Source organism: Mauremys mutica, chromosome 8 (genome assembly GCF_020497125.1).
Source record: "Mauremys mutica isolate MM-2020 ecotype Southern chromosome 8, ASM2049712v1, whole genome shotgun sequence".
Classification (NCBI taxonomy): Eukaryota; Metazoa; Chordata; order Testudines; family Geoemydidae; genus Mauremys; species Mauremys mutica.
The window spans coordinates 67344757-67365259 of NC_059079.1; the positions used below are offsets into that span (position 1 = coordinate 67344757).

The 20503-nt window shown below is 53.2% G+C and overlaps 1 protein-coding gene across 3 annotated transcripts in view; it reads left to right on the forward strand.

Annotated features, from left to right (window-relative positions):
• The window catches only part of CRIP2 (cysteine rich protein 2), a 69495-nt gene extending 51531 nt beyond the window's left edge, over positions 1-17964 (forward strand). For 2 of the 3 annotated variants that reach the window (XM_045026307.1, XM_045026308.1), the window contains exons 3-8: positions 7207-7264; positions 7985-8122; positions 9796-9864; positions 11588-11682; positions 13503-13560; positions 14451-17964. In XM_045026307.1, coding sequence (XP_044882242.1) covers positions 7207-7264; positions 7985-8122; positions 9796-9864; positions 11588-11682; positions 13503-13560; positions 14451-14518 — 486 coding nt within the window. In that variant the 3' untranslated portion in view covers positions 14519-17964. The remainder of the gene's footprint in view (positions 1-7206; positions 7265-7984; positions 8123-9795; positions 9865-11587; positions 11683-13502; positions 13561-14450) is intronic. The other variant, XM_045026306.1, reaches the window with a different exon arrangement.
• Positions 17965-20503: the final 2539 nt, after the last annotated feature.

Below are 20503 nucleotides of genomic sequence, written 5' to 3' on the forward strand. Positions count from 1 at the left end.
CTAACCTGAACGCGCCCCCCCGCACAAGGCTGGCCCATGCTGCTCACCCGAGCCCCCCTCCCCGCGCTGGACTGGCGTCGCTGCTTGCTCAAGCCCTGCCTGCCCGCCCGAGCCCTGCCTCCCTGGACCCTGCGCGAGGCTGGCATCGCTGCTTGCCACCCCATATGTTCCTCCGCACTCTAATTTTTGACAAAACACTTTTTTATCAAGTTGGCAAGAGCAAATGGGACAAATGCCCACGTTTGCCAAAAAAGTCGGGACGGCCAGGACAGGGCTTAAAACGGGATTGTCCTGGCCAAACCGGGACGTATGGTCACCCTAGATGGGAGGAGCGTCCATGGGGAAACGCTGTCTCTTCCTGATGGTGCAGGGCAGCAGGCACTGGGGAATGGGAGCCTGAAACCTGGCATGTGACAGCTGCTGCGCAGCCTGCTGGGTCTTCAGGTCTGAGCACCGTAGACAAATGCTGGGGTGGCTGTGGCTCCTGCAGGGTGGGGAGGAGGTGTGAAGCTCTGTCGTCGTCCCCCAGCCCCTCCAATGCAGGTGGCGCGGGTGCAGACAGAACAGGCCATGGCCTCAAGGGCTCTGAACTGAAAGATGCTCTCTGGGAACCGGCCCATCCTGCCCAGCCAGGAGAGTGAAGCCGGAAGCAAGTGATTATGGGGGACACTGGAGTATCTTTCACTCAGCTCCGAGCCTGGAGCACCCAGTGCAGCGCTGGAGAAGGTGGCTCCGAGGCACACCTGCTTACGCCTGGGGGTGAGGGGATCCCGGCTGTGACAACACTGTGGAATAGAAATGAGGAGCGACAGGTGGGGCTGTCCAGGCAGGCCCCATAGAGGAGAGTCCTTGATCCCAGTTGTGGGCCGGGGCTCCTGCGGGGAGGACGGACAGGGCCATCGTGGGCCGGGGCTCCCGCGGGGAGGACGGACAGGGCCATCGTGGGCTGTGGCTTCTGTGGGGAGGACGGACAGGGCCATCGTGGGCTGTGGCTTCTGTGGGGAGGACAGACAGGGCTTTGCTGTTGTGACCTGGGGTGTAATCATTGGATGCCCTCAACATCAGGGAGGATCCTGGGCTAGCTCAGGCGTTTCCCTCTCGCATTGTCAGGGGTGTGGTGCTGCGACCTGTGCGTGGCTTGCGTTGTCCCAAAGTGTGGTGTGCTGGCACAAGTCCTTCCTGCCCACCTCTTGCTCACTTGCTTTTGCTCTTGCTTGCTCTTTTGCTGAGTGCTCCTCTGTTTAGAAACCAAGGACCCTGCCAGACCTCAAGCAGGACAGCCTGAGCCCAGTGAATAACAGTCCCCAAGCAGTGAGGGACCCAAGAGCAGCTGCTCCTGCTCTCGGGCTGATCTAGGAATCCTGGTGTCAGGAGTCTACCCTCACTTGAAACTGGGCGGTTTCAAAGTGAGGACCCGCATGTCTTCCCCCACCCCAAAATCCTAGGGTAGGTCTTCCCTTCGGCTGCCACCACCCGGTCAATTCCGTGGGCCGGGACACCCCTGTTTCCCCCCTTGGGAACACAGATCAATTCACAGAGGAGGAACCTTCCCCCTCCCCCCTGATTCAACTCCTTGAATCTCACACACACAGGGAAGCAGCCCACTTCCCCCTCCCCTTCCCCTGAATTTCCCCAAGGGAAGGAATCAACCAAGTCCAAAGAAAAGAAAAGAATTTATTAAAGAATAAAAAGAAAAATACAGAATCTCTATGAGCCCAAGCTGGACACTCATAGGGTATAACCTTATCAATCTCTGGAGAGAATCCCCTCTCCCCCTTTTCTCAGTAAAAGCAATATCAGCAAACAGGAATAAAGCATTTCCTTTAGCAAACACACCATTGCAAATATAGAAATTAAATCATAAGACTAATTCGCCTTTCTAATTAATACTCACTATTAATTAGCAGAAACTACTCCAGGAGAATTTGGAGACATGACTGTCCTCTGTTAGATTCAAGAACAGTTCTCACACAGACAAAGGCTTCCCTCCACAGAGATTTGAAAAAATCTTATCTCTGATTGGTCCTCTGGTCAGGTGGTCACCAGGTACTACATGTTAACCCTTTACAGGTAAAACAGACTTTAACCCTTAACTATCTGTTTATGACACCTGGTTTCTGGGGGAAGTTCCTGGCTGTTTGGAGCTTGATCCGAACACTGAAATGGGAGGATGGGGGCGTAGGTCCTGTCAGCAGTGACATTTGGTTGGTGATGGGGAGTGCTTGGGGTACAGAGAGCCCAGGGGATGTTTGCGGCTGTCTTTTTATGTTACTTTAATCTTTGCTCTTATATACACTGTGACCAAAGCTTGGGGCTGTGGAGTCCTTGATCTGTGTCTCAGTCTCTGGTCCTGGGATTGGCGGAAGAATGCTCCAGTCCAGACATGCTCCCTAGCGCAAACCCTGCCCATTTCTGGCGCTGCCACGCCTACACTGCCACCTGGGGCTGGGTGGGGTCGATCACAGCTTCTTGCACCACTGCAGGAGAGGATGTGGTAGCTGAGGCTTGAGGATGACTGGCAGAGCTGTTAGTGGGGCCCAAGTCTGGAATGGCAGGGAGTGATGCAGTTCAGCATGAGATGTGTTGGTGAGAAGATGGGGGGGGGGGAGGGAGGGTGGAAAGAGGGGCTTAGAAATGGGATAGTGAAGTACAGGGGGGATGGTAAAGAGCAGAATGAAACAGCAGGGGGTGCTGCAGGTCAAAAGCAGGTGTGTTGGGAGTGCGGAGCAGTGCTGGCAGAGCTGGGGTGCTGCATTGACTTCTAGTCAGACGTGTCCTGAAACCGAGTAATGAACATGCTGCAGCAAATAGAACAATTTTTGGGGTGTGAAATGTGTGCAAAATCTCAGTGCGTTTAAACCAGCAAAGCAACATGGCATGCAAAGTGTCTTGCACCTCTGCCCCTGACAAGAAGGCTGAGAGTGCCCAGTGCCTGGGAGGAGCAGAACGCTTCTGTTGGTGACTCACTCCAGAGGCATGTGCTTTGGTTCTCCAGTGTCCCATCTGGATGGGCCCAGGCCTTCCAGTGTGCTGCATGGGAGGCAGTGAATTCAGCCCCTGGGGATGCATTCCAGATTTACCAAGGAGACAGACACATGGCCAGTTGACTTCCTTTTTGGTTCTGTGCAGAGCGGTTTGTGCTCAGCATCCCAGCCCTTGCAGAACCCAGCTGCCAGAGCCCACAGATACTTTCTCTTTTCTTTGACTCGCTTCCCACTGACTGGTGGGAAACTGCTGCTGGGAGCTGGAATAACATTATCTCCTGCCTGCTGGCTGTCCCAGCCACTGCCCGTCCCCCCTCAACCTCCCCCCAATCAATGGCAGCACACATGGACCAGTCCTCGTGATAAGGGCGTGACATAAGGGGGGGAAAATGCTCGCTCCTTATCACTCTGTCCAGAGAGAAGACTGCTTTTCCTCTAAGCAATCAGCCCCTGTTTGATAATGTGAGCAGATAACGGCTCTGATGAGGCAAGCACCATAGCAGCCGTGCCAGGGGAGGGACCCGAGGAGGGAATGGTATCATGGCCTCCTGGGGATGTTCTCTCTTTGCCTTGCTAGTGAGACTGGGGTGCAGCATGGAGGTGAGGGGAATGAGGGCAGCAGGGGGAGAGTGGCATGATTGATATGATTCGGGATGGATGTGTCGTGCATGAGTGAGTTATGCATGGTCTCAAATGCAGGCTGATAATACCTTATCCCAGTCCTTACCCCCTGCACATGCCGCTATGTTGCAGAAAAGGTATTTATAAACTTGGAGGATATTTTTGTTTGTTTGTTTTAAATGGACTGGCCCCACTCTGCCTTCAAGATCACTGGGAATTGCTGAGATTTTGGGAGGAGTTTTCATTCCATACGTTTTCAAACAGGACTTTTTTTTTTTAACCTTTGAAATTTTCAGCTGAATCTCTTATTGGTTTTCTTTGTGTTTGTTTCAAAAGAAATGCATTTGGAAAATATCCCATGGTGTGACTAAACTGACCAATCGGAAATTAAAATACCCAAAAATCAATTAAGACAGATGAGCACCAAAAAATGAAGCTATGTTGCGGCTCCACAGGCTGCACAGTAAAGGGTGACCAAATTCAAAACAGAGAGCTGGAGCTATGGACATTCTGACTGCTGATAATCAGGCCAATTAGTTATACAGATCCCTATGGATTTAGGTGTCTCGCTTTAAGCACCGAAGCTTGAAAATCTGACCTCTGTTTATATATACAAACTCCCCATCTCCAAGTCTAAAAGTATTATAGTAATAATGCAATCTGAACTCCACAGTAGATGGAAATCACTTTAAAATAAATGGTCCAGTCTCGCCAGGATGACGCAGTTTGGCTCCCAAGACATTAAATAATTCCCCAAAATAAGCATATAAACAAGAGAAGTCCAACCTGCAAAATACGTTAAAAAGCAAAATCTTATGTCACCGGATCCATGTGTCATGTTGCAGAGTTTCAGCTCTGAGAGCCTGTTGAGCTGAACTGCACATGGGTTCTGGTGTGCCCTCTCTTTCATGTGGTTATTTTATGGTGTAATTGAATTAGTTTGGGAGATATGTAAACATGAAACCCCCAGAATATTCACTGAAGTGAATGCCCGGGGCTGTGTATTTAGAGTGTTAGTTATTGAAATGGATGCTCTGTTCGGCTCTGGATTCAGTTACGTGTAGCCCTGAGGTACCTGAAGGAGGGCACAAGGTGCCAGTGACAGCCCACTTACATTTGGTTCAGTTAGTGCTTTGTGGCCGGTCTCTGATTCACTGGAGGGGGACTCCACAATTCCAGCATGGGGGGCTGGGCGGGGTGGGCTGAGCCATCTATGCGGTGAGTTTGTGTTATGGGTGCCTCTCAGTGTTGATCCACACAGGATATTAGTCTGTAACAGCCCTCAGTGACAGGGGCTTGGTTCTTGAGCTCCCGCTGTAGCCGTTCATGCTTCCAGCTCTGATTTCTATGGTTCAGTCCCCTGGTGTGATGACCATCACATGCTCACCGCAGACAGGGGGATGTAAACCTGATAAATCTATCTAGGGCCGTGCAAGGTCCCCTCCATCATCACAGTATATGAGCACCTCAGTCTTCAATGTGTTAGACCTCACAACCGCCCGGTGGGTCAGGTCAGGGCAGGGCAGTGCTGTTATCCCATTGTACAGGTGGGAAACTAAGGCACAAAGTGACTAGCCCAAGGTCTTGCAGGGAGTCTGGGGAGGACAGGAATTGAACCTGGGTGTCTTGAGTCCCAAGATAGTGCTGTAAGGAAAGCCGGCAGGCTATTGGTGTTACTAGATCAGGAGTGGGCAAACTTTTTGGCCAGAGGGCCACATCTGGGTATGGAAATTGTACAGTAACTCCTCACTTAAAGTCGTCCCGGTTAACGTTGTTTTGTTGTTACATTGCTGATCAATTAGGGAACATGCTTGTTTAAAGTTGTGCAATGCTCCCTTCTAATGTCATTTGGCAGCCGCCTGCTTTGTCTATTGCTTGCAGGAAAAGCAGCCCATTGCAGCTAGCGGGTGGGGGCTTGGAACCAGGGTGGACTGGCAGCCCCCCTATCATCTCCCCGCTCCCCTAAGTTCCCTGTGCAGCAGCTGCCCAGCAGGCTAGCAATTGCAGCTGTCCCTCCCCCACTGCCATGTGCTGCTCCTGCCCTCTGCCTTGGAGCTGCTCCCCGAGACTCCTGCTTGCTGTGTGGGGGGGTGTGTGGAAGAAGAGGGGGGCTAATGTCAAGGTGTCCCCCTATCCCCTGCTCCTGCACCCCGCTTACCCCATCTTCCATAGAGCAGGGGGGACACACCAGGGCTCAGGATGGAGGGAGCTTGCAGCAGTGTGTCTGTCTGTGATGTCTCCCCTCCCTCCATTCCTGCTGTCTTGTAGAGTGAGAGATTTAACCCTTGAGGGCTCAGACAATTGCTAGTTCATCACTTAGCAGTAAGGGAAATATCCCACCCTCTGACTCCTCCACCTCAACCAAGCTTCACAATCATCATCACTGTGTACCAGTATTAAATTGTTTAAAACTTATAGGGAAATTGGATTTGCTTAACATCGTTTCGCTTAAAGTCACATTTTTCAGGAACAGAACTACAACGTTAAGTGAGGAGTTACAGTATGGCAGGCCATGAATGCTCACGAAATTGGGGTTGGGGTGCAGGAGGGAGTGAGGGCTCTGACTGGTGATGCGGACTCTGGGGTGGGGTCAGAAATGAGGAGTTCAGGGTGTAGGAGGGGGCTCTGGGCTGGGGCAAGGTGCTGGGGTGCAGGGGGGTGAGGGCTCTGGGTGGGACTGAGTGGTTTGGGGTGCAGGAGGGTGCTCCAGTCTGGGATCAAAGGGTTTGGGGGGTGGGAGGGGGATCAGGGCTGGGGCAGTGGGTTGGGACATTGGGGGGGGCTCAGGGGTGCAGGCTGCGGTTGGCGCTTACCTTAAGCAGCTCCTGGAAGCAGTGGCATGTCCCCCCTCCGGGTCCTACATGGAGGTGCGGCCCGGTGACTCAGCGCACTGCCCTGTCCACAGGTGCCGCCACTGCAGCTCCCATTGGCCACAGTTCCCGGTCAATGGGTTGTGGGGGGCAGCACTTTGGGTGGGGGCAGCGCATGGAGCCCCCCTGGCTGCCTCTAAACATAGGAGCTGGGGAGTGGACATGCCACTACTTCCGGGAGCTGTGCGGAGCTGAGGCAGGCACGGGTGGAGTGGCCGCCAACCCCGCTCCTCGGGGGAGCAGGACAAGCCCCAGACCCTGCTCCCCAGCAGGAGCTCGAGGGCCAGATTGAATCAACTGGCAGGCTGGATGTGGCCCGTGGGCCGTAGTTTGCCCACCCCTGCTCTAGCTGAAGCTAATGGTGGGCAATGGGAGGCGTTCTTGGGCAGGGCTGGGGGTCTTTTGTGAGGAACGTTGTACATAAGAGAGAGAGAGTGCAGTACCTCTTGCTGTGAAGTTCCCTCCCCTTACCCAGAATGCTCTTCCTCTCTCTATAAACTGTTTGACTAGTATGTGCAACAGGACTTCCTCAATGTTGGTCTACAAATTCATTCCCTTTTTGTCTCTTTGTGTATATTTTACAGTCACTTAAAGAATGTAAGCTCCTGCCTCTCAGTAATGCCTGGTATGGCAGCTAGTATGTCCTGGGGTTTGGTGTCTGGCACTAGAGATGCCAGGGGAAAAGCCCCTGCTAACCTCCATTCCTAATGCCCCTTCTCTCTCTCCCTTAGCATGACGGGAAGCCCTTCTGCCACAAGCCGTGCTATGCAACATTGTTCGGACCAAAAGGTACGTATTCCTCCTGACCTCCTATGATTCCGCCTCCCCTTCCTATGAGAAATGGACGCCCAGAGGCAGAAGGATGAGTGCTGCCCATTTTCAGGGCTGCAGTGATTCACGCAGCTATTCAGAGCACTTGTCCTATCCTAGGTTTTAACAGGAGAGTTTCGGGCCCTGACAACTGTGTGAGGGATTCTTCCAGGGGAATCCAAAGAGCCACCATCTCAGCACTTCACAGCCCCAAACCCCACACTGAGCGGCTCCAGATTGGCAGTGAGTTCAGTGGAACTTGCTCTTCACAGAACTGGAGGTTAGATGTTTCAGGGGAGAAGTCACGACAGATCCCCTGCAAACCACAGGAAGGGCTGGTCGCTCAGACAGCATTGCCTCCCAGGAGGTAAAATAGTCCCAGGAGAGAGCCACGTGGGGCAGAGCTGTGGTGGGTGACTAGCTCCAGCTCGTGGATGGGAGAGGGGCCAGGAAGCCATTTGTAGTGTGCTGCAGACATGCCCCCTTCCTAGCTGCACATCTCGGGAAGGTGCAATGAGAGGACGTGTCTCTGTGCCAGCAGAGCAGGAGAACTGGAGAGACCGGCGGCTCCCGCTGGAGCTGGAAGTGCAGGCTGGCCAAGGCTTGCCTTTGGTAACGGCCCTGTGTCTTGGGAGAGGAGAAAAGCCCAGAAGGGCGTCTTGGATCCAACAGCCACAAACACTGATGCTCCCGTTGCAGGTGTGAATATTGGTGGAGCTGGCTCCTATATCTATGAGAAGCCTCAGATGGAAGAGCAGCCGGCTCCTGGGCCCATTGAGCATGTTTCGAAGGTAGAAGAGAAGAAAGTGAGTGGCCCACCGAAGGGGCCCAGCAGAGGTGAGTACCGAAGGGGGCAAGAGGCTGGAAAGCCAGCATGGCTCTGCGCTCTGCTGTGAGAACCCTGCCAGCTGACCGTGGAACTCCGGCAAGGGGGGCAGAAGAGGCAAGGGAGGGCTGGGTGGGGGCGGTAGTTAAGACTTCATGGCCCTTGTTCAGACCTGCACTTGGTGCCACTAGCTGCTGTGTGGCCAGGGACTTAGTGCAGTGGCAGCGAAGCTCGTCTGTGAGTGGAATGAGGGCACTGAAGTGATTCTGGGTGCTCCCTCTGCTTTGCATGTATTGATTGGAATGACCACTAGGGGGCGTCCATAGCACACAGTGCACATGTCACTGTGGGATGCTCCAGAAGGACCGTGTTACTCCAGATAGGAGCTGCTACAGCCTGCATTCAGGTAGATGTGGGTCCACACCATGGCCTGGATGATAGTACGGTGAGCCTGATTGTGCTCTGGTGGTGCTCTTTCCAGAGACTAGCCCATATGTTCCCGCTGACATGACCCCCAAGGGCTGGGTCAGTGCTATAGCAGGGGGTTGAGCAGGCTTGAGCCCATGGAGCATGTGTGTCCTCGCTGCCTTGCTGAGCTGCTGAAAGAGCCCTTGCAGGACTGCCCTGCATCCGTGCTAGCCCTGTTGGAAGCTGTTTCCGATGTGGTGCCCTTTGGGTACCTACCCTACAGTTCCTGGCAAAGCTCCTAGAAGCAGTGTGTTCGGGGGTAGCTCAGAAGGCGCTATGGGATAGTAACAGCAGGGCTGTCAGAACTATATCAGCTTGTCCAGGTCCAGACTAGTATCAAACCAGCTCTGAGTGAAACCCCTTAGAGTGAGCTGGCTCATGGACCTGCTGAGAGCTCATCTGCTCTGGCTGCTGCTGAGATGCACAGCTAGGGATGCTGGGGAGAGACACAGAGGCTAGCTGTGCATCTCCCATGCTGCAACCCCGCCTTGTTAACCCTGAGGGCGTTATCTCCATATTAATGTTCCACCCAACCTAATCTGCTTAACAGAAATAACTATGACCGTATGCTATTTTCTTTGCAACAGAGCCATCACTCAGTCATCGATGAGCTACCTCTCCCAGCCCACCTTCAAAAGCAAATAATGACATGCGCCAATGGGCTGTGATCTCCTCTGGTGGAGGATGCAGGGCAGAAGGGAGGGCACTGTTTAATGCAGGCCCTACACTCATTAAAGAGACTGGGGACAGATCTACACTTAAAACGCTGCAGTGAAGATGCTACTACACCATTGAGAGCACGTCTTCCATCAGCGTAGTTAATCCACCTCCGTGAGAGGCGATAGCTCTGTCAACGGGAGAAACTTTGCAGTTGACATAGCACTGTTTACACCAGGTGTTGGGTCGGTATAATTGCAGCACTCCTGGAGTATGGGTTTTTCACAACTCTGAGCGACGTAGTTACACCCGTGTACATTTATAGTGTAGATCTGGCCTGGCTCTGATCTTTAATGGTAGCTTTAGCCTGTTGATTCTGCAGCGAATGAAAGCCCCCTTTCAAAGGCATGGTTCATTGTTGATTGCCAGCTGGAGATGGTGAGCTCTGAATTTAGCTGGAGAGAGGGCCCATGGGTGGTGCAGTAGCACTCGGATGTGTAGGGGGTCCACATAGCAGATTTCTTTAGGATGCTAAAGAAACTCTTCTCTTGTCTTTCAGCCTCCAGTGTCACCACCTTCACCGGGGAGCCCAACATGTGCCCGCGCTGCGGCAAAAAAGTCTACTTCGGTAAGGACTGGGGCAGGCCGGCTCCCTTAGTGTTCTCTGCTTATGCCCCAGGGTCACTTGTTTGTACTGTGAGACATTCCTATCAGAGATCAGGGCTAGGTGCTGCACATACACATAGGAAGAGAGAGGCCTTGCCGCACAGCACTTAGAGTCGGTGGAAATAGCTGACAAAGGATTACTAGCCCTGTTTTACTGCTGGGAAGCTGAGGCCCAGAGAGGTTATGTGACCTGCCCAAGGTCGCATTCCAGCAGTAGAACCCAAGTCACTGGACTGAGACTTGGGATCCTTAACCATAAGGCAGCCCTTCCACTGCAGGAGGGTTTCAGCTGCTGATATGGGGGGCCTGGAGGATGTGACTGCTCCTTTGGGGAGCAGGTATCTGGGAGGCTAGGTGTGGGTGAGTCTAAATTGGTTTAAAATCACATTTTTAGCTAAATTGATGCAGCGCTCTAGGTAGAGGAACAGACTGTACAGGTAGTAACATGTTTACCTTCTAAATGGAATTGCACCACAACTAACAATAGGCATGTCTCCAACACACATGTGCTCATACAGTCACCCACGCAGAATTTGTAAGGCTGTTTGTAACAGTGCCATCTCATGACTCCCACTAATGTTACAAAGGTTTGGGCCACATTCTCTGAAGTCAGTGACATTCTGCCAACAGGGAATCTGGCTCTTTTGTTACCCAGGTGAATATTTACATGGTCCCTGGGAGGCGCTGGAGCTGTCACCTCCGAGGGCTGAACAGAGTACTGGGTGAGGCTGATTTTACCCCTTTGCTGCTCCTGTGGTTGAGTAGGAGGCAGCTTTCATTAAGGCTCAGTAACATGCAGAGCAGCATGTCAGGGTATGAGTGCAGCTGACTCCCTCAAGGGAGAAGGAAAAGACCCTTCAGTAAAGGCCTAAGCTGTTCTTTGCAAAGGTTTCATGGGATGCTGGCAACACCTCAGCTCTCCAAGAGCAAAGCCTGCCCATGGAGTGGGTGTTGTGCAGCCTCTTGCCACTGGAGGCCTGGTTCAAGAGCAGTCTGGCCCAGCTGTCACACTACTGCCAGCAGGTTTCCCTCTTGGCCGTAGGCGCCGACTCCATGGATGCTCCGGGGCTGGAAGCTCCCTGCCCCGCCCCCGCCCCAACTCACCTCCGCTTCCTCCCTTGAGCGCACCGCCGGGTCCTGCTTCTCCCCCTCCCTCCCAGCACTTGTGCCACGGAACAGCTGTTTTGCACAGCAAGCCTGGGAGGGAGTGGGGAGGAGGGGGAACACGGTGCGATTGAGAGAGGAGGCGGAGTTGGGGGGGAGACTTTGGGGTTGGGGTGGGGGTTGGCCCGGTGGGGGGCCCAAGCACTCACTGACACTGAAAAAAGTTGGTGTCTGTGCTCTTGGCTTGACCTAGACACGGGCTCTTTGGGCAGCAGGGCTAGGGGGTAAGAGCCTGGCAGCTGTGGGAGCTGTGTGTGAGCACTGAGGCTCTCTTGCACCATGGCTAAGAAGGGGGCAGTTCTCAGGTGAATGCTCCCCTAGTGTGGCCAACTGGGACATCTGCAAGATTACCCACAATCCCTTGGGCGCCCCATCGGGGTGGTCTCAGCCTGCCTGTAGCTGTGTGGGTTGCTGCCAGGGGGCGAGCTCATGCTGTGGAAGCCCTGGCTCTGACATGTTCACGCCAAGGCAGGGAATAAAGAGCTCCCACTGGAATATGTCCTTTCTTGTCTCTGCTCCAGCTGAGAAGGTGACTTCTCTGGGGAAGGACTGGCACCGCCCCTGCCTGCGCTGCGAGCGCTGCGGCAAGACTCTGACCCCTGGCGGCCACGCGGAGGTAAGGACTGAGCACATGCTGTGATCTGTTTGCCCCATGTGTGCTCTGGTGCAGGCTTTCGCTGCCACCACCTCCCTCCCCTCACACCTGCTCAGGAGACTCACACTGGTGCATGTGCATGTTCAGGCTAGCGAGGGATTGGGTTAGACCTCTGGACTGAATATTTCATTCCCCTACCCCTCTCCTGATTGCTGCCTTTGCAGTAGTGATGGCCCATACCCTGGGGGGCAGTGTCTGGAGTTGGGCTGCACCCAGCTGTGATCCTGGTGTGACCCACATGATAAAGCTGATCACCCAGACAAGAGGAAGGAATATGTTGTGGGAGCTGGCCTCAGCTCTGGAGCAGAATCCTTGCACCCCTGGCTAGCATCCCATCTGACCCTCCCACCTCACTTCACACACCTGCTGCTCAGCTGGGCACAGCCCCCTGCTTCTCTCCCAGCTTGGCCAATGGCTTTTCCGCCCGTGACCTCTCCCCAGTCCTTGGTGCTCACTGCCCGCGCCTGGGGATCACCAGGGACCACAGTGGCCACGGACCCCTAAGACAGTCAGTCATCTGAGCGCACGCTGGCTGGCTAATTGTCTGGTGGTTTGGGGGTTCCAGGTCACAGACCCAGGCCAGTAGCCAGAATCCCGTATGCCAGCAGCCAGGCCTGGGCTCGTGCGGTGTAAAGGGATAAAAGCTGTACTGTAGCGGGTCTCTTCCCCCAGAGCTGATCTGTCGCGGCGTCTCCCATGCGCTAGGTGTGATGAGAGTGGAGTGCAGGGCTACTGGGAGCAGTCCTGGGCCTCTGGTGGCCGGAAGGCTTTTACCTCTGCCTCCCCATTGTTGCTGGAGAAGATGGGGAGCTTCAGACTCCAATCACTGCCTGCATCCAGACTCCAGCCACCGCTGCAGGCCCTTTCCACCCCCGACTGCTCCTGCTCTGACAGGTCCAAGGCCTTGGCCTCTCTCCTGGGAGGATGCTGCAGTCAGGCAGTGTTTCTGGCCCTGCAGGATTGGAGGGGAGGGCTGCACAAAGGGCATGGCCTGTGTTGGACAGACACCTGTGTGCAGTGGGTAGACAGTGCTCACGGCCTGCATGGCCATGTGGCAGCGGCTGCAGCAGGGGCAGGACAGAGCCCCGTGATATTCTGAACCACCCTCCCAGGGATGGTCTCACAGGAATAGCTGCACCCCGTAATCTCATCCCGGGGCTGGGGAGCACTCCCCATATTTGTGAGCTGAGCACCTCTCCTGCCATTGCGTGCTCCAGCAATCCCAGGCGTGCTTACCAGAGGACAGACTGGATTTAAATGGAAAGCTGGGGCTGTTGGCTGGGGGCAGCCCTGGCTGCTGGAAGGCGAATGCGGACATGCGGGGGAGGTTCCCATTGCTCAGCGCAGCTGGACCGCTCGCAGGACAAAGGGCTCTGTGGATCCAAGCGACGCAGGACATCAGTGAGATGGAGTCTGTGCTCGAGGCATGAGGGACTGTCTGTGCCATGGAGGGCGGGTTCCAGGGGCAGGCGGGCAGAGCGAGTGCTGGGCTAGTAGGGAGACATCAGCCCAGGCCTGGGGGCATTGGCGGAGCTGTTGGGGGGCCAGGGTTGTAGTAGCAATCCAGCCCCATGGGGAGCTTCAGGGCAATGCAAATTGAGTGATCTCTCTCCAGGAGCCCCGTGCAGTTGGGGTGGGATGCTGGGAAGCCCCCCCAATGCGCTGCCGTGGCAGGGCTGTGCCCCGGAGAAGGGCATGGGTGAGTGGCCATCTGCATCGTGTTCTTCTGCACCTCTTGGGTTGGGTGGCACTGACGTGTGTCTTGCTTTGCCCCCTCACAGCACGACGAGCAGCCGTACTGCCACAAGCCCTGCTACGGGATCCTCTTTGGGCCAAAGGGTGAGTGTGCTGCACGGAACCGGAGCTGCTGGAGGAAGGGCAGGAAGTGTCCAGAGGCCAGAATGGAGGGTGGGGGAATGGGTTTTCCTCAATGAATCCCTAAGGAGAGGGGTAGGTGGGAGTGTGGGGAGAGGGACGGGGGCATGAGGCACCTGTCAGCAGTGACTGGGCACGCTGCCTCTGCAGGATATTCTCCCATCCCCCCGGCTGGCCGTGCCGCGTATCGGTTTGTAGGGCCCCGGAGCAGATAGCCCGGGCGGGGGGTGGTACATCAGGGTGCCCTGACACATCCAGTACACCCAGAGGCTCCAGGACGGAGGGCAGCCCTTTGCTAACTGCGCTACAGCCTTTGCCCAGGACAGGGGAAGTGTTGTGGGGTCCATGGATGAAACCCGAGGCTTGCTGTGTTTTGGAACCCAGCCAGCAGAACACAGATTGAGCACAGTCCCCTAGCTCCCTCTAGGGGCCAGGGCCAGGGGGTGCACAGGGCTCAGCTGGGCAAGGATCCTCTGGCTCCTTGGTGAGGGCCCTTATGCAAATATTTCCCCTACTGCTCAGCCCCCGCTTTTCCATTGGCCCTTCCTGACTATCTGCTCCCCTCTTGGGTTCCCTATGCTCCCAGCCCGTGGAGCGGTGAGACCTTGGCAATGGGGCGTGGTTCCCTAATGTGGGAGAGCACTACTGGATCCCAGGCAGGGATGGCCAGGTTCTTGGCCTTCCACTCACCCTCCTTCCCTTTTCTGACCTTCCCCATCCATTTGTCCCCGGCCTCCACGGCTGTTTTGGCTGGGGCTCTGCGCAGCCCTCAGGCTAAGGGGAGGTATCTGCGGTCAGCACCCTGCCTGGCTGTCCTGGCCCTGCCCTTACATGGGGCTCTTTCTCTGTTGCAGGAGTGAACACTGGAGCTGTTGGAAGTTACATCTACGATAAAGACCCCGAAGCAAAGGACCAGCCCTAAGGAGCTTGCTGCCTCCCTCCTGCCTGCCCGCCTGACACAGGCCACTCACACTGCTCCCTCTTTCCTCAGCTCCCTTCTGTAGAAGTAGCTTAGCTCCAGGACGGCCAAGCCGTGCACTGGAGCAGCCCTGAGCCTGGCTGGCCACAGAGCTGTGCTCCCTGCTGTTTGTATTCTGGGTGGGGCGGTCCCGCCCTCGGGATTTTATAATATAATATAAGCTTTGATGTTAAAGACAGAAGTAGAAAGTGTCTCCAGTTGCTCCCAATGTGCCTGACTCTCCTGAGCTCTCCCATGGGGTTCCTTGTCCCTCAGGCCCTCAGCCCCCTGCCAGCCATGGGATGGAGGCTTCCTGGGCATGACTGGTATGCACCCGGCATCGCAGTTCATGGTAGCCTCTCCAAGCGAGCCCGTCGGCAAGCCCTGGATGATGTGCAGCCAGTGCAGGCTCATGCTGCGCTGTAGGCTGGGGCAAGCTCAGTCCCAGATCATCCATATCTAACAGCAGCTCCTTTCACCGCTGCGGTTCCAGTCTCAAGCAGGAGGACAGGGCCCACTCCCCCCGGTAACATGGGATGGGGTGGGGGTGGGCAGGATTCGCATGGGGGGATGTCATAGGGGGAGATCACGTGCCCCCTTTAGCTGGTGCCCCGCTTTGTGTCCCTCCCATGAGTCGCCCAGCCTTGAGCAAATGGTCCCGTGGCCTGCCAGCCCTCCAGCTGGGTCTGCCCCGTGGCTGCTGGCATTCTGGGGAGGCCAGTCAGGAACAGATGGCCCACTGGCTGTGTAGGACGGCAGTCTTGCACCTCAGAAACGGTTGTGTTAAGTGTGGGAGTCATTCCTTAATCAGGTGTTCTCTTCAAGCCCAGGGAGATTGCTTTGGGCTCCATTATGCCCTCAGTCTGCGAGCTCTGTGCACACACCATGTAGTTGCTCGCCTGCTCGTGTCTTTGCCTGGAGCAATGGGCAGAGCCCGGGCGCAGCGTCCTAGCTACTGGTGGGTTACAAGGCCATATGGCCTATATTTCTTTCAGTCCTGCTGTAGGTGACCACACCAGCCTGGTTCTGATGGGCATGGGCGTCCCATTTCTGGCATCTGCGTGCTCTGCTGTGTTGCTCAGGGTTGGCATCTCCTTGGCCCTGAATCCCACCCACCCAGCTTGTTCTCTGCAGCAGGTGGCAGAATTGGGAGCTTGGACTCTGGGAACAGCTGGGATGTACATGTGTGATGCCAGCCCCTGGTATGTAGACTGCATGCCCATTCCCAACAGCTGGGAGCAACTTAGTGCACTCTCGGGGCTGCCTAAACAGCTGCTTCTCTGCACTGTGCTGCAAGGAGCGGTCAATCCGTGTGATCCCAAATGTGTTCGCTGTGGTGCTGAGTTTGGCCTAGGAGCTGAGGGTGCTGCTGTGGGTGCACATGTACCCCAGCCTGCACCCCCAGTAACACTGAACTTCGCAGTGTGCTGCATCCAGGACCATAGGAGGGTCCCTGTGACATGGGCCCTGCAGAGGAGGGAAATAAATGCTAGGGTCTGAGTCCATGGCCCTAGCCCGTGTGGGAGGAGGGAGCGCAGGTCCCGTGTCTGTGCCATACAGCACTCTATGGCCCTGGTAAGGGAATGGGTTGGGAGGGGCTGGTGGGAGAGTCAGGGGTGTTGGTACAATGGCTGGAAGTCGGCTGAGTGATGTGAAGTGTGCAAGGCTCCCACCTTCGCCCTCTCGGAGGAGACTGTTTGTGGTGTGCGTGTGTGTTTTTTAGTCTATTTATAAGTGGATAGAAATGTGCTTTCTGCTTCGGTGAATGGTGTGCACTCCCCAGGTCACCCCCCCAGATCACCGCACTGGCCATTCACACTGACCCCCTAAGAGAGAATTGGGAGCAAATCTACAGAGTTTGTGCTCTGCCTCCAGCCTGGCCTGTCGCCCAAGACTAACGTAACCTGCAGGGCCAGCTGCCATGCTCCCACCGGGGTACAGGCCAACCAGAACGCACCTGAAGCAGGCCAGCAAAACTGATGTCCTGTTGTTATTGCTGACAATAAAAGTTTTGAACAACAAGCGGCGTGGTCTGATTATGTGGGGGATGTGGTCCTTGCTGTCTGTCACCCAGGTTTATCACATATCCAGCTCTGAGTTAGAACCCTTTGCTCCCCTGAGGTGATCTGGAAAAGCAGACAAATAGTGGCACTGTACCTGTCTCAGCTGCTTTGTGATGGAGAGGCAGCATCTCGGACTGGGGGTTTATTCCTGGCTCTGCTGCTTCCCAGCTGGGTGACCTTGTGCAAGACCTTGTGCCTCAGTTTCCCGTTCCCACCTTTTCTCATGTCTGTTTAGAAATGCTCTTGAGGACAGGGACTGTCACACGGTGTCTGTGCGGCGCCTAGCACAATGGGTTATTGATTTCAGTTGGACCCATGATGCTAGCATAATGCAAAGGAGGCCTGACAAGTTACGTGAGAGATCCTGGCCTGCTGTACCCTGGGTTCTGGAGAGTTTCTGGCATCACACAGGTCAGGGGCTGTGATTTTTTTAAAACCTGGAGTACTGGGGTTCTACCCCCTTCACAGATCCTGCTGTCCCTGGTATCTGGCCCTGAGCACCGTCAGTAGAAGCTCAGTGGAGCCGACTGTCTCAGCACACTGCTGTCTGGATGGGGGTGATACATGAAGGGCTCGTGTTGTACAGTGGGGTTTCTGCTGGAAGTGTCCATTTGGAGGTGGAATATGCAAGAATCATCCCTTAGCTGCTTTTCATTCTCTGCACCATTTCAGCTCAGTACATGGGAAACAGTCTTAAAATCACTCTGTCACGCTGGCCTGTCTACCTCCAGCCCCCGCATTTCTGTCGCTGTGGGGCTTTACTTTCTACTCAGATGCTGCCCCAGTAGGGTACATGAGGCTTCAGATCAAAGAAGCGTCCTGGGAAATGCTAGGGAATGGATGCAGTGTGACTGACACCTGGAGCAGAGCAGAGCCAGGCGCTGTACCAGCCAAGCAGTGAGGTCTGAAAGCCCCCTGCCTGAGTGCCCAACACCTGGCTATGGGCATTTCCCCCTTCTGTATCCTGGTCAGGGAGAGGATCCCTAGAGCAAACGCCCTTCCCACACTCTGCTAAGTTGCCTTCACTTATTTCCTGAGCTCTCCAAAGGGGCATCCCAAACCCGCTACAGAGGCCCTTTGAAATTCATTCCCCTGAGTGGATCTGGCAGGCCGGGGCATAGACCTGCTCTTCTCCCTAGGGCCTGCGGGAGCCTTGCCCGTTCCCGAGCCTGCAGGTTTCACTGTGGCAGCTTCGTCGTCTTTCCCTTGTTTGCCATGGATGCAGAGAAGCAGCCCTGTAAGGTTCTCTCTCTACAGCAGTGGTCCCCAACCTTTTTGTGGCCAGTAGCACATTCATGTTTTCAGAAGACTGTGGTGGGTGTCAACAATTTTTCAAGGCTTATTTTGTATGAAAAAACATATTTAATATTGCATAATAGGTGAATCCATAAGATAAAAAAGGTAATTTTACATGTAAAAAGGTATTAATTAAATTATTCGGCAATTACTTACCATGTGAATTTGCTCTTTTTTATCTACCTGTAAGAAAAATTAAGGAGTTTTTACAAAATAAATATAAACAGTTTTCATATTTATTTTTAAAAAGTAAAACATTGTTGAACTGCTGGTCCAAATATATTTTTTATTCTTACTTTAACATAGCCAGTTATGGTTAATTAAAAATATTCTTTGTATTGTTACTTGTATCTGGATTTCAATAAACAAACAAATATGAAAAAAAGTTAAACACAAGTTAATCATATGCGTTCATCAACACTTAATGGAAAATATATATAATTAATTCACGTGTTTTTTCTAATAAAGTCAGTGTGATTTTTGGCACTGCATTTCTTCAGCCAATTTTTCATAGTTGGGAGAGTAGGATGATATTCCTGTTCATAAGCAATCGTCAAGAAGGGCATCTGTAAGCAGTATTTTGATTTTATGATGTTCATTGTTGAAAACAGAACTTTGCATAGATAGTGAAACCGAAATAAGATTTTATTTTGTATGCTACTTTTTTAAGGCAGGAAACTTTTTTCGGTCAATCAGATTACAAAAGTTTTCATCTGTTGTGCAGGATTTTAGAACAATATCATTCTGAAGGTCCAAAATCTCCAGTTCCACGTCTTCTGTTCTTATTTGAATGAGACTTGCAATTGATGTAGCCATTTCTGTTACCTCTATTTGGCAAGTAAAAGGATTCACAAGAAAGGCAACTACAGGCTCAATGATGGTGAACTGTTGAAATCTCTTTTCAAATTGTTCCAGAAGTGTTTGAATGTGGATAACAAATGGTGATGGGTTAAAATCACTGTCACATACCGTTTCCTTCATACTTGGGAAATGTACGAGAGACTTTGTCTTCATATGTGACATCCACAAGATCAGTTTTGCTTTGAATGATTTTACAGATCCTATCATTTGAGCCACATGTTTGTCTTTTCCCTGCAGCTCAAGATTTAAAATGTTCAATTTGTCAGTGATGTTGGCAAGAAAAGCCAAGTCCATTAACCAGCTGGAGTCTTCTAGTTGCTCGAAGTTCTGATTTGTGGACTTCAGAAATTCTTTGACCTTTTCAATTAGGCTTAAAAAATCATAGAATCATAGAATCTCAGGGTTGGAAGGGACCTCAGGAGGTCATCTAGTCCAACCCCCTGCTCAAAGCAGGACCAAACCCAACTAAATCATCCCAGCCAGGGCTTTGTCAAGCCTGACCTTAAAAACCTCTAAGGAAGGAGATTCCACTACCTCCCTAGGTAACCCATTCCAGTGCTTCACCACCCTACTAGTGAAAAAGTTTTTCCTAATATCCAACCTAAACCTCCCCCTCTGCAACTTGAGACCATTACTCCTTGTTCTGTCGTCATCTTCTACCACTGAGAACAGTCTAGATCCATCCTCTTTGGAACCCCCTTTCAGGTAGTTGAAAGCAGCTATCAAATCCCCCCTCATTCTTCTCTTCTGCAGACTAAACAATCCCAGTTCCCTCAGCCTCTCCTCATAAGTCATGTGCTCCAGCCCCCTAATCATTTTTGTTGCCCTCTGCTGGACTCTCTCCAATTTATCCACATCCTTGTAGTGTGGGGCCCAAAACTGGACACAGTACTCCAAATGAGGCCTCACCAGTGCTGAGTAGAGGGGAATGATCACATCCCTCGATCTGCTGGAAATGCCCCTACTTATACAACCCAAAATGCCATTTGCCTTCTTGGCAACAAGGGCACACTGTTGACTCATATTCAGCTTTTCGTCCACCGTAACCCCTAGGTCCTTTTCTGCAGAACTGCTGCCCAGCCATTCGGTCCCTAGTCTGTAACAGTGCATGGGATTCTTCCGTCCTAAGTGCAGGACTCTGCACTTGTCCTTGTTGAACCTCATCATATTTCTTTTGGCCCAATCCTCTAATTTGTCTAGGTCCCTCTGTATCCTATCCCTACCCTCCAGCGTATCAACCACTCCTCCCAGTTTAGTATCATCTGCAAACTTGCTAAGGGTGCAGTCCACACCATCCTCCAGATCGTTTATGAAGATATTGAATAAAACCAGCCCCAGCACCGACCCTTGGGGCACTCCACTTGATACCGCCTGCCAACTAGACATGGAACCATTGATCACTACCCGTTGAGCCCGACCATCTAGCCAGTTTTCTATCCACCTTACCGTCCATTCATCCAGCCCATACTTCTTTAACTTGCTGGCAAGAATACTGTGGGAGACTGTATCAAAAGCTTTGCTAAAGTCCAGAAATAGCACATCCACTGCTTTCCCCTCATCCACAGAGCCGGTTATCTCATCATAGAAGGCAATTAGGTTAGTCAGGCATGACTTGCCCTTGGTGAATCCATGCTGACTGTTCCTGATCACTTTCCCCTCCTTTAAGTGGTTCAGGATTGATTCCTTGAGGACCTGTTCCATGATTTTTCCAGGGACTGAGGTGAGACTG